Source organism: Dicentrarchus labrax, unplaced genomic scaffold (genome assembly GCF_905237075.1).
Source record: "Dicentrarchus labrax unplaced genomic scaffold, dlabrax2021, whole genome shotgun sequence".
Lineage (NCBI taxonomy): Eukaryota > Metazoa > Chordata > Actinopteri > Moronidae > Dicentrarchus > Dicentrarchus labrax.
In genome coordinates this window covers 10,827,934-10,841,308 of record NW_026136719.1, presented here as the reverse complement: position 1 = coordinate 10,841,308, position 13,375 = coordinate 10,827,934, and the positions used below count along the sequence as shown (strand labels likewise).

The 13,375-nt window shown below is 40.4% G+C and overlaps 1 protein-coding gene across 3 annotated transcripts in view; it reads right to left on the bottom strand.

The window, feature by feature from the left end:
* Positions 1-11,225, bottom strand: part of dmxl2 (Dmx-like 2) — a 39,353-nt gene extending 28,128 nt beyond the window's left edge. For all 3 annotated transcript variants that reach the window (XM_051380229.1, XM_051380227.1, XM_051380228.1), the window contains exons 1-8: positions 10,811-11,225; positions 3,822-3,947; positions 3,490-3,561; positions 3,290-3,368; positions 2,938-3,082; positions 1,970-2,036; positions 1,695-1,867; positions 75-255 (exon numbers count right to left, since the gene is read on the bottom strand). In XM_051380229.1, coding sequence (XP_051236189.1) covers positions 75-255; positions 1,695-1,867; positions 1,970-2,036; positions 2,938-3,082; positions 3,290-3,368; positions 3,490-3,561; positions 3,822-3,947; positions 10,811-10,897 — 930 coding nt within the window. In that variant the 5' untranslated portion in view covers positions 10,898-11,225. The remainder of the gene's footprint in view (positions 1-74; positions 256-1,694; positions 1,868-1,969; positions 2,037-2,937; positions 3,083-3,289; positions 3,369-3,489; positions 3,562-3,821; positions 3,948-10,810) is intronic.
* Between the last annotated feature and the right edge of the window lie 2,150 nt (positions 11,226-13,375).

Here is a 13,375-nt window from a genome sequence, read left to right as displayed (position 1 = left end):
CAGAAATAGTACATATTTTATATTTACTTTTATGAATTATTTCTGGTCAGATCTGACTGAATAAATAAGTGTACCTCCAAAGCATGCTGGATCTTGTCTTTATTGCCTGCCAAGCCTGGCAGGCTGGAGCTGAAGGAGTGTGTGTTCTCAGAGATCTGTCCCCCAAGCAAGCTGTCTTCTGGCAGAAGGGTTTCTGACCACAACCTACACACACCATCCTCGCAGGATGTCAGCAACACATTGCACACCGAACCCCTAGAACACAAGGACAGGAGAATGTAACTGTCTTACAATATCAGTAATTGGATAAAGTGCTAGGAGTGCAAGTGGGAGGAATAGAAATTGACGTCTCTAGATTATCACTGCATGAAAGGAAATAACCACAGCGGTCCTGTGGTGGTAAATCTAATGAAACACTACAGATTCACAAGCAAAACTGTTTAAATGGTCTTGTTGGATGCTCTGCATGCAAACTGAGAATATGTCTGATAAAACTGACACTGACAACTGACACTGTAAACTTTTCTTTGATTAACCTGTGATATTTTTCTTAAGGAAGAAAGAAAGGCAAAAGTGAGATATAAGAAAGAACTGCATTAAATTGATGAAATCACAGACAAGATGCTTTTCCACCAACAGGGAACCGGCACCATTCCGGGTTTAAACCGTTCAGAAAAATAAATTGGTTCAGAACCAAAAAAGTTGGTTCCTAGCTGGAACCAAAAAATAGCAGGTTTATCTACGGAACCAACACATCAGATCACAATGGTTCTGCTCACAACTGTTGTAAACGTGAGTTAGTTCACCAAACAGAGAATTCCCTTTCACTGACCGCTTCCACCACAGAAAAAGTGTGATGCGTGCAAACTGGCCTAATACATAACAACTAGCAAGGATGTTGAGTGATATACAGGGAAGATCTATTTTTCAGTGTTGCATTTGAGAAAATATGATTCGAAATCAGCACATAGTAGGGGTGCTGGGGGTGCAGCAGCCCACCTCAAGGGGTCCTCATCCCCAAGGGCCTGAAGTATACATTATTTTCATGCCAGACTCAGACCAGTCTGTAGGTGCATCTGCAGAGCAGAGACGGGCCCTCACTCAGAGGTTCTCGAAGGTACGCAGTAACCAGTGGGACACTGTGGCCTGTTTGTATTGTTGCTGATTCCACCCCTTTTGTACCCCCTGGCCCTGCCAGCCACTCTGAGGTGGTTTGGATACACACAGGTACAACACTGGGAGTTTTAAAAGATGGCAGCCTGTCTGCTTTCTTTTTACATTGCTGTTTTTCATAATAATACAAGCGTAAGTCCACAGAGCAGAGGGAAGAATCTTGTGGCCGCTTGTCTTTCCTCACAAACTTCTTTTCACTCAACAACTCAACCCTCCATGTCTGACAGAGTCCTGGTGTTAGCTCTACTAGCCAAACAGGTGACTGCCGCACCCCCTATTCAAAATACGTTCCTGCAGGTACGCATCAGGAGAAATAACTGTAAACTTGCCAACAAAGTATAACATGCTAGGTACATGAATACCTATCAGTTTTTTTCAAATTTTCTGTACTGCTTAGAACCCTTCAAATTTACCCCAGCAAATATATAAATGTTGTATATAATGTAGTCAATATTCAGACAGTGTCAAATCAAACATGTCACTGCCACAATGACTGTCTGATATTGTGTGCTCTTTCTTACTTGGGCATGAACTTGCTGGTCTTCCTCCAGGACATACCAGTGACAGAGCGAGGATGGGCCAGGTAAACAAAGGAGAAGTGAACAGGAGGAGGCTTTTTATCGGAGGGGTCATGGACCACCACTGCAGAACGCCAGCCAGTAGTGGGATACCACACCTTAAGTAAACAGTCATCCTGCGTATGCAAACACATGCATGAACATACATCACATATGAAAATCACCACAGACCTTAAAACAATTTGTTGTTTTTGAACATGTTTACACAAATTGTATACCTTCCCAACTGTTGCAAAGTACTCCCCATCAGGAGACCACTTGGCAACGTGTACAGATGCGGCAGTCCTGAGAGAAACACAAGCATAAACAATAATATCAGCTATATTCACTTCTCCATAGTAAACTCTCAAGTGGTTCTGCTGTCAGCCGTTAATGTGTATATATGCTTACTATGCTTTTGAGTTATCGTTGGTCATTTCAGTTGCACTTCCCTGTTCTAGTGGCTTTCTTGGGTATGCCCATGTGTCATCAGATGACAATTACTATTATGGTGTTATATGTCTATATCTGTTTGCACAGCTTTAAGCACAGGCCACAGACTCGAAAGAGGCTGATGTACAGTGCATGCAAACCTTTCATGTGAGATAGTGTGCAGATGAGTTTGGATAATCAGTAACTGCCTATAAAGGTTTTATTAGTAAAAATGTTGTAATTCCACAACCTTTAAGAGGAAGAATTAAAGTTAATATTTTGTCTGCATGGGGCAGAGACTAACTCTTTACAGCATGACAAATTTACTGTCAGTTTATGATTAAAAATTTAAGTGAATTTTGTTCCCTGGAGCATTGATTGTTTTCATTTTTGCCCACTGAAAATGAAACAGCACCAAAATACTTCTTTCTCTTTCTGTCAGATGATGTGTTGACATAATACAACAGAACAAGAACTGAGAGAAAATGAAGATACATGGGCTTACTTGACAGTCAAAGTTAATCAATTTACTGGTTTGCTAACTGTCAAGAAATGTATGTATTTGCTTCACCAATAGCAAGCAATACCAGCAACAAGAGGCCATTTACTTCAAAAGCAGCCGTTTCTCTGTTTAACTGTACTTGGTTTTATACTAAATTATCTTTGGATTGTGATTCTGCTGTTGATATAGTGTACTTAACCTTAAAGCAGCAAGGGTTTTTTTTCTCCATGTCAATTATGTATGGGTGTTTTTACAGCATAAGCAAAAGCTTACTTGCACTGCCAGACACAGTTCCAGTCATTGAGGACAGGGTGGGGCTTGTCCTCAGTCATCTGGCCATCCTCCTCCTCTATCAGGGCATCTGTCAGTGGTGGAGCCCACAGCTGGAGCCGCTCAGTTGCTGCTAGGATACGGTTCCCTGAGGACACAAAAGCACTATGTTACACACCTCTCATCCCACTCTTATGACTACAGTACACAGAGCCACATGCACACTGTGACTCTTACATAATGCACATGTTGTTCCAGACAAACCGCAGGGGGTACTAATATGAGCTGTGCGTAGTGTGGATTAATTTACTCAGAGGGTCGGTGAATCAGTTTAACAAAGACAGCATTGGCGTACCTTGTGGGTCCCAGGCCAGGTTGTAGGTGATGGCATCAAGGAAGAACTGTCCTGTCTTTTGCCACTGATAGTTAAGTTGCTGTTAGTGGTAGGAGAGCGACACACACCGTGCAATGTTATTGGCACACAAGTGCAATTAAACTCACCAGATGCTAATTTAAACCACAATATATGTCTTAAATACTGACAGTCATGCTCACCTTGTGGCGTTTGTTTGGGTTGGTAGAAAGAGGTTCAAAGATGCAGACTGTATTTCCGTAGGATGCAGCGATCTAAAAATAAAGAGCTGTGTTCATCATCACAACATTACTCACCCCATCAGTGATTCTGCACAACCATTCCCACAGGAGAGGGGTAGGTGGGGAGTGGTGCAGGATAGCAAGGAGAAGAAAGCATGGGCAGGACAAGATAGCAGCAAACCCAGGGCTAAACGTACTTCTTTATGCTCAGCAAAACTGATAATGTCTTCTGGCTAAACGGAAAAACGAAAACTGTGTGTGGGAGTTTGTCTGAGTGTGCAGTCAACACTTACCCTGCCAAGCTGGTGGGAGCACTCCACACAGCCCACCTGTATGTTTCCATTCTGAGCTCCTGGGATAATCTGCACACACTCAAAGTCACTAGCCAAGATCACTACATCACAGCCTGAGCCATAGGCCTGAAAAAGAAGTGGACACAGGAGGAGGAAGCAAATCAGACCGAGACACAATAAACAAATGAAACCAAAGCACTGAAACTCAAATGGTAAATATCACTTTAAAATACATAATTTTTTTAGGTCTGGAAAACACTAAGTCCCATTTATTAATAAACATAATACTTCATACAGTGTGCTGCTTTCCAGCTCTATTCAGTATGTTTCTTACTCCTTTGAATGTCCACATGAATGCATTTAAATTTGATTAACAATACAATGTCCTATAAATAACTAAAAGCAGACCATCATAGCACTCAGTGCCACTAATATGAATATTGCATTAGCAGGGTGAGATATTACAACAGGAGTTACCTTAAACCACAATAGCACTGGCAGGTTGTGGTGGTAAAGCAAGCAAAGAAACCACATGACAACACAGTAAAACTAACATAAAAAAAGCATCTTATGTTAGTTTTAGAGTCCATTTTATAAACACATGAACACCCACTTACTCATGCGCAATAAGTAGACACACAGAGCATACTTATTGCTCACACTCAATGGGCAGACCTGTGTTAATATTTGGATTATGGTTCAGCAAGTAAGCTGACACAATGGTGGTTGCTGGCAGTTAGGAGCCGTGTGTAGAATGGCAGCAACGGCAGCAGCACCTGGGAGACAGGCAAGCTGGCCTCGAAGCAGCAGTACAGTCAGGATGACGGCTTGTGTGTTTCATTATTCAGGAGAACAGGAGGAGAGGCTGGGAACCACTGGGTCACACAACAGGACAACATTACAGCCAGTGGTATAATATAAAGTGACAGCCAGGGATGAAGTTATAGTGAAGATTGGGAGAGGCGCAGTCTGTGCTTTACTATTACTGCGGGATTTGCTCCTGCACATTACAGCTGGAATTAAAAGCGGTCACCGTCACGCACTGTCTAGGTCCTCTCTCTCTCTCTCTCTCTCTTTCTCTCACACACACACTCTCTCACACACACACACACACACACACGAGAATGTGTGAGTCTTGAGACCTGGTAGGACCTTGAGCCAGGGCTGGTAAGCATGCGTGTAACTGCCGAGGATGACCTATCATCATTGTTTTGTCTTTTTAGTTTGGGCTTATGTGTGTCCTGTATTTCTTTCATCATCTACAAATCTACACGTACACACACAGAGAACAACAAGATACTGACAGATATAACCGTGTTATATTACAGACCAGTTGTTTTTTTGGGTCCTTGAATAGGGAATGAGATATTCAACAGTCATTAAGAGAAATTTACATATCCCATCTCTTGCATCTCAATAATGTCCATAAGAATGGTACACTTTGGTCTTTAATAAGCAATAGATTTTAGGAGATCTGACTGGTTTCTTCTATTGAGGAGCAATAATACTGGAGAGACAGTGTGAACATTTTTAAGCAGTAACTTTCAAGTAAGTAACTTTCAATCACAGGCTGGCCTTCAAACAAATAAAATAAAGACATTAACATCTGCTGGATGCCCGTTCTAATCAATTCAATGTTTAGTTAGCTCTCCAGGATATAGGGATGGGCGTTCTGCCAGTATATGCCGTGCAATGGTAGAAATGTGTCCACCAGTAGAGATTTGGCAATACCATTTCAACCACAGGAGCTATCCATTAGTGTCTCTGCTATATATTCTGGGCAAGCAATGTAGCAAATCAGGTTGGATTCTCACATGATCTCGCAATGCTCGCGTGATCTTGCAAATCCAGCAACCTCGCAAGTTAAAGTGATTTGGGCAGCAGCCAGGACCGAAGAAGAGAGTGACAAGAAAACATGGAAGAGTGAAACTGTAAATGCAGAGCAGGAGTTGTTTCTGTCTGTTTGAAAGTTTCTAAATAAAAGAAGAAAAAAAAATGATGAAATATGGTACTATATTAAACAATTCCTTAATTTAATTTACAGAATTACTATATTGTGATATATACTGTTACTGAGATATAAAATTACATATACAGTGATAGATTTTGGTCATATCATCCACCTCCTCAGGATATTTATTTGATTCAGCAATAGACAGCATTAGGAAGCCACTAATCCTGTCTATGAATGAACAAGGATCTACACTCAAGTATCTGTGGCTTATAAATCTGCTGATTTAATTGGTGCAACCCTGAAGCAGCAAAGTGTCCTTTCTGTCAGTCATCAAGAATGTTGCTGCCTTTGGACAAATATTACCTCTCTGTAACACATTAACATTGACAAAGCAGTTGCATCTAAGATGAGCAGAGAAACAAGTGAAATGTAATTATACTGTTTTGCAGAAAGTGAACTATATTTATTCGGCTACTGTTTCTAGCTGGCCTGCTGTTTGAAGCACACTATTATTTCAGTAATCCTGAGTCAGCCAGAGATTCAGTATGTGACAAAAAGGATATTAATATATCAGATATGTTCTGTCTGATGTTAAAAAAAAAGAAAAATAGTTTAAGTCTCTGAATCACCTGGGCTGGTTTCCTTAGCCCAACTCTGGGAAACCCCTGTGTCATGCTTTAAAACGCTCAGTCAGCAAACTCTATTTCTAGCCTAATAAAAGACAGCATGGTGATTCACAGAGCACATTGATATTACTGATGAGAGCTGGTCTACAGAAATCGATTCCCATTTTATTAGTTAAAAGCAACTATTATTTGAATAATGGCAAACACCATGACGCAGGGATTTAGCTGCTTTTCAGGATAAATGTGTTTTAAAAGAAAGCTGTGAATGCAGTCATGTGCTGTGCTAATGAAAGTAGATAAGAGGAAGAGTGTAAGAGATCACTTCTGCCTTTCCATCTAATACCACTCATTCCCATTGCCTAACGCAATCATGCGAGCATGCTCCACAACCACAGCTGCTACCATGTGAATCTTTTTCATGTCTGTGCTAGCTGGCATTGAGCTGAAGTCAAAAGCCTTAGTTTCAAATATTTAAAAACATGAATTAATCAATTCTGGCCTATAGTAACCTGGTCTATCTGTCAATGTGTATTTAGACATTATCCCTTGTGAAGCCTTTAGCACAGACCTGTACTTTGATCCCCCTGTCTATAGTCATATCATATAGCCTTGTTATTCACTACAGAATGACTGTAGGGAAGCGGTGGGCACATCCAGTCTGCTGGTCCTAACATATCCAACTTAATAAATGTGTCCAGTTAGACTGGCTGCAACTGCAGCAACTTAATTGATCTCAAAACACAGACAAAGGTGATGATGTCCTGTTTGTCTATATATAGTAAGCAGGATATCCAAAACGAAAACAAAACAACAACAAGTAGAAAGACCAGTTTTTTGGCTTGGATCTGGAAACAACTCTATAATATCATCATGTATCAAGAATGTTGTTTGTTGGCTTGTAATCCTTGAACTGTAAGACACAGAGTAGTAGTTTTTACTTTAGCCCTAACTCACTGGTGTGGTATAGGCCACACCCATTTCTGACAGATTTTCTTTTATTTTGAATTTTGGTACATAATTGAGGAACAAAGAAATGGTTTGTCATTTGTGTTTAGTTACCATTGTTCTGTAAAAGGTTTGTAACATTTTGTACGCACGGCCCATTTTACATTAACTGCCATAACTCCATACCTGAATGCATTATGCAATAGCAACCAAATTCAGAAGGCACGTGCAACATCTACTAATAGCAGTCCAACAACATTTGGTACAATACACAGAAACATGAATATTTCCAAAGAGGATTTAAGTAATCTCAGAAAATCATGTCCACCTTCCGCCAGTCAGCATTACTGTCTGACATTACATTTTTATATCTGTATTCAGATATAGATCAAGACTCAGATGCTGAATAAAATAAGAAAATTGGGAGGAATATGCAGGGGGTATGCACACGCTCTCTCTCTCTCTCTCTCTCTCTCTCTGTGCTTTGTAGTTTACACGTGTGTATTCTATTTTTAGTGGATCACAAGTCTGCCGATCTGCATATTAAACCCACTAGGCTGTTTGTATGTACATTTACAACCACAGGTCATAAAGCACTTGAAATTGTCTTTCTAATCATGATTTTAACAACTTCTCAAGAGGACATTTTTATGGTCTTTCCCAATGTAATCAACAGACAAATTAAACTAAACAGCTGAAAAAACAAATCTGTCAGATTTATCATTTAAACTGACAAGAGACTAACCATTTTGAATAGTCAAACATTCAAAATAGAAATGTATGCAATGGTAATTAATATATAACATTAGCAACTAACCCTAACCCTTTTATTTTGGTGCTGAACAGACCTATTTGTACTTATTGCCATCCCTCACATTCCTACTGATAGTTGTGTAGTTAACGCAAAACTATATCCACCATCCATTGTTTGGGACTTGCAAAGACAGGGTACTCCATATAACTTTCAATCTCTGTTAATGTGCCAATGCACAAAGTCGAGCAGGCGTTATTGTAGAAGCCACGCTGGAGCACAAAAGCAAACATCATGTAGATGGAATGATCCTATCATATCCAATGAAGCTTGAGCCTCATGCTTGCTCATCTGAACTAGTGCACTCGTAGCTGCTGTAGGTTAGGTGTGTGTGTGTGTGTGTGTGTGTGTGTGTGTGTGTGTGTGTGTGTGTTTGTGTCAGGGTCTGGCCTAGGAGCCTGAGGGGTCAGCGTGAGTGTAACTGCATTGGACATGATGTCTAGTGTTCTTCAAATATCCTCACAGACACAGAAAGAAAACACCAGGCACAGAAACTGGGAGCCTGTGGCACTGTGCAAGGCTTTAGCCTCCTAACAAGCTCTGTCCTATGTAGTTGAGCAGATATGACCCTAGGTACAAACCCGCCTGTTTATGCTCAAACATCCCTGATCTGGGGTCAGTGTAAGGGGAGAGGGTGACAACTCCTCTTTATAGTTTAACAGAAATGAACATGACATTGAATTTGTGTATTATACTGTAAATGACTGAGGAAATCAGAACGGAGGGAGCAGAGGAGAGAGTGTCTGTGTTCCTGAAAAGAATAAAAAATAAAAACAACAACAAAGCACCACCTCAGTAACAGGCAGCAGGAACAGACCATATCCAGATTTGGCAGCCATTAGACAAGCTCACTGTGTTCTCAGCATGAGGGAATGGTGGCGTGCAACATAGCTGCTCAAGAATTTACTGTGAGCCCACATTGTCAGAATTTAACTGATGCAGTCATGCTGCTTTTGGTGTGAATGGTCATAAGGAGTACATGAATCTGGTCCTGGTGACGGACATGGTAGCTACAAGGAAAAAATAACCACATAACTGTTTCTATCTTTGACCATCTTAAAATCAAACGGTATCCCTTCTGCTGTAATGACAAAGTAGTAACATATTATCTCACCTTTCAATCTGTGTCGACAACAAACCCTGAACTTCATGTAAATACTCTTCTAGAGAATGTATGTCTGTCATTTTAGATAATAATAAATTGCATAAAACATTAAAAAAATGCTTTTGATATAAACAGCTTTTGGTAAACGAATCAAAACCCCTAAAATCCAAAAACTTGTCAAGATGACAACTCCGTGTTAAATCAATCAGTTAAAAGACAACATAGTAATAGCAATAGCAAAAGCTTTTGATGGGTGTGCCTTATGGGATCATATGAAAGATCATCTAGCAATCAATAAATTCATCACCATTCATCTTCTGTTCTAAACACAAGAGCTGACTTGACGTTTTAGCTTCCTACTACATTTTACTCTCCACTAAAAGTGTCACAACATTTATTGGGGTTATGAACTAATTTGTTCCCTATTTTCCATCAAAGCAGAGGCTGTAATATTATACGTTCTTCGCGTGTCTCACTGGAGTAAATGGAATATTGACTGGGCTTCTCGGATCCTGTCAACTTGAAGCACAAAGACAAATGTTGGGAAGTTGCCAAAGAGGTCAATAAACAACAGACACATGATTTAGTTCAATGCATAGTGTTTGATCAGGTACAAACACACACAAAGTCTTAATGACCGATATCAAGCTCCCCCACATGAGCTGATACAGGGGCAAAAACACATAATAATACGAATGCAACTGAACTCTATTTCACTTTTTCTTTTTTTTAAAAACTCAAACCAATGACACACATATATATATATATAGTTATTGAACACACTGTCATTCAGCCCTCTAGCTCATGTATCCATATAAGGCTCTCTACGTCATGACTAGCGCAGCTGATGCTAGGATGACAGCGAGCTAATGATCCGTGAGGAGGATTTAACGCCAAATGGTAGCTTAGCTCGTCCTGCAACCAGGCAACAACAAAAAAACACACACACACACACTCGCTTTTATTTCCCACCCTTGTGGCTGTGCGCAATTTTACCAACCCCCCCCCCCCCCCCAAATCCCACCCATGCGTAGTCACCTGTGGTGTGCGCTGCAAAATCTCCTCGGAGCATGTCCCAGTGCAAATATGTTTGCCGATAATGTTATGGCTGCGCAAAGGGATTCCCTTGCAGTAGATCTAACGTAACAAGACGCAGCTAAAGGTCATTTGAGTGGCTAGCGTCCCGGAGCGATAAATAACATAACGTTAGGGCTAAAAAAAAAAGGGGGAATGACTGCAGACATTAAGCGCTGAGCGTCTACTAGAGGATGTTATTAGCTCGGCAACTGTGTGACTGTCAAGGTACATGAAAAGAGGAGCTTGTGATAAAAAGGGTGCCCCCTCCTCGAGTAGTCTCGACTCGAGTGTTTGTCTCTGTCGGTGCGGCAGACTGGCTAGCACACTTACCCGGCTAGCCAGCGCTTTAGCTTGCTTAGCCAGCCCGGTTTGAAGCCAGTGTGAACGCTAGCCGGCTAACTATCCAGCTAGCCTGTGAGTCGTTAGCCTCGATGGGTGTCATCTTGAGCAAATATCAAAATAAAACCTCACCGTGAAAGGAATGTCGTTCACGCTGCCCACCGAATAGCAGCAATCTCCAGGATTTACAGCCCCCGTCAGCACCTGATGCAGATGCATTTTCCTTTATATTTTTAAAAGCAGCAGATGGGTGGGTTTTTTTTTTTTTTTTTTTTTAATTATTAATAACGAGTCCACCCTCTCGGTTTCTCCATCTAGCAACGACTGGGAATTCCATCAGTAACGTTGTCGCTGTCCTCGGCCCGGTGCTGTCGTCTTCCGCCACAGACTGTATGGCTGCGGGGAATCTGCCTTCGACCCGTACAAAATGTAATCTCACCTGACCCTGTCATCTATTTAAACATGTCAAACTGGCCGTCCTCGTCGCCTCTCGCTGTCAACACCATCCCCTACGATTAATCGTGAGAGCCGAGGCAGCGGGATCTCTGCAGCGAACCTGACATGCGCGTTCACGACGTTGTCGAGGCACGACTGAATGGCCATAGATATGTGTAATCCAGACTGGGTAAGGGGGGGGGATAACAACTCCTGGATTTTATTCAGTGTAGTCTTTTAAGGTTTATTCCTGAATGAAAGAAAGAAAAAAAAAAAAGTACAGTTGTTGTATCTGTTGTTTTGAAATGACTCGAAAGTGTTTTTTAATGTTTCACCGAGCTTATTTCTGGGGTGATGCACAGCTGCTCTAGTACTGCTTTTCTATGTGGTGAGAGCAGCCCTCTGTAGATGATTTGAGTTCATTGATCATAAATGTGAGGGTCTGAGGGTAACTGATGGGGTAGTAATTTTATCAGTGTAGACATTTAAATGCAGCAGAGAGCAATCATATAGGACTGTATAGAATTTATAAAGCTGTAGTGTTTTATTATGTGGGGTTGGGATCTTTTTTTCCCCTTCTTCGTATTCAAGTCTAATAAGGTCACATAACATTTTTTTTAAAAGCCTTTATGATGCGTATAACAGTGCTGTAATCACTCAATTGGTGTTTAAGGGAAACTATATATGTTTCCAATCTACATGGAGTTGAAATTATTACGTTTGAATTATCTCCTATTATTTTTAGATATCAAGAACTGAAACAATTAGTTCATTATTGGATTAGTCATATAACTTTCAATATTCAAATAATCTGTTAGGTATTTTTTACTTGTAAGGAAAGTGAGGTTTTGCTGCTTGCACTTGTCTTACGTAATTGAATGTATTTAAGGAAATAATGATGGACGTTTTACACTACTTTTGGTGTCTTGTAGACCAAACGATTAACCAATCAAGAAAACAAATTGCTGATTGATTGATCATGAAAATAATCATTAGTTGCAGCCCAAATGTCATGGGCAACAGCAGCTGTCACAACCACAACATAAGATATAAAATGCTGTTGACATTACAGAGAACAGAGAGTGAGGGAGCTACAGCTGCAACTGTCCCTCATCTCCTTATCTACTCTCATTCATCTCGCTGATGAGATTTAATGGAGCAAATCACCATTATACTGTTTGTCCTCTTTCCCTTTTGTACCCCCCCTATTGTCACACCCGTCTTCATTGTTTCGAGAAACGATGAGAGGACTGACAGGGATCCATGTTGGTGATACACAACCAACCATCATGGCTTTGGCCTAGTTATTTAAGCCACACTGACATCATCAGACAGGGCCTGCCTGCCAGCCACCATGACAAACAGGACAGCAGAACAGAAAATTACGAGGCAGTAGCCTAGAGGGAATGTGACACATACACATAAGCAGTGTCAACAACAATGGCGGGGCACACTCATCCTGTAGCATGTGTATTACTGTGTCTGTCCATTTAGCATTCAATGACTACTATTTTTTGAAACCGCAAGTGTCAGACTTTACAGCTGTCCTCACAGACTGGGCACCAGAGCTGGGATGCTAAATACATCTGCTCAAGTACTGTACAGATACAAGGTAGGCTGCTTGCTTGTCTGAAAGCTTTACTTACTTTTCATATTACAATTTGTTATATTCTTCTTGTCCAGTAAAAAAAAAATATATATATTATTATTATGTTATATTATTATTGAGTAAATTCTTAAACTTAAATTAATTGAATTATCTGGAAAATCCATTTTCATAATTATTTTTTTTAGCTAAACTGACTTTTAGGCATATGTGGTCCTCACAGGACAACAATGCTACAAACATATGACATGATGATCTTATAGAATGTGATGCACTTCTAAATTAAACTACCCATCAGTATATAAAGTAGTTCAAATTAGCACAACCTTAACAAACTACAGCAATAAAATGCAACATACACATTAATGCAGCAGTAATATTGATGCAAGAACATCATATATAATAGAACAACTCTGACAGGGACCATTTTCTGCTGAATGAGTAGTTTTACTTTTGATACTTTAAGTTCGTTTTGCCAATAAGGTTTTGAATGCAGGACTTTTACTTGTTGGGTATTTTCACAGTACGGTATAAGCACTTTTATTTAAGGTTTATAATCCTTCCACCACTACTGGGCACCATGTCTGATGCTTAGCAATAGGAATGTATCTGTGCTGATTGATATGGAGAAAAAAAATATATACACACCTGATTGC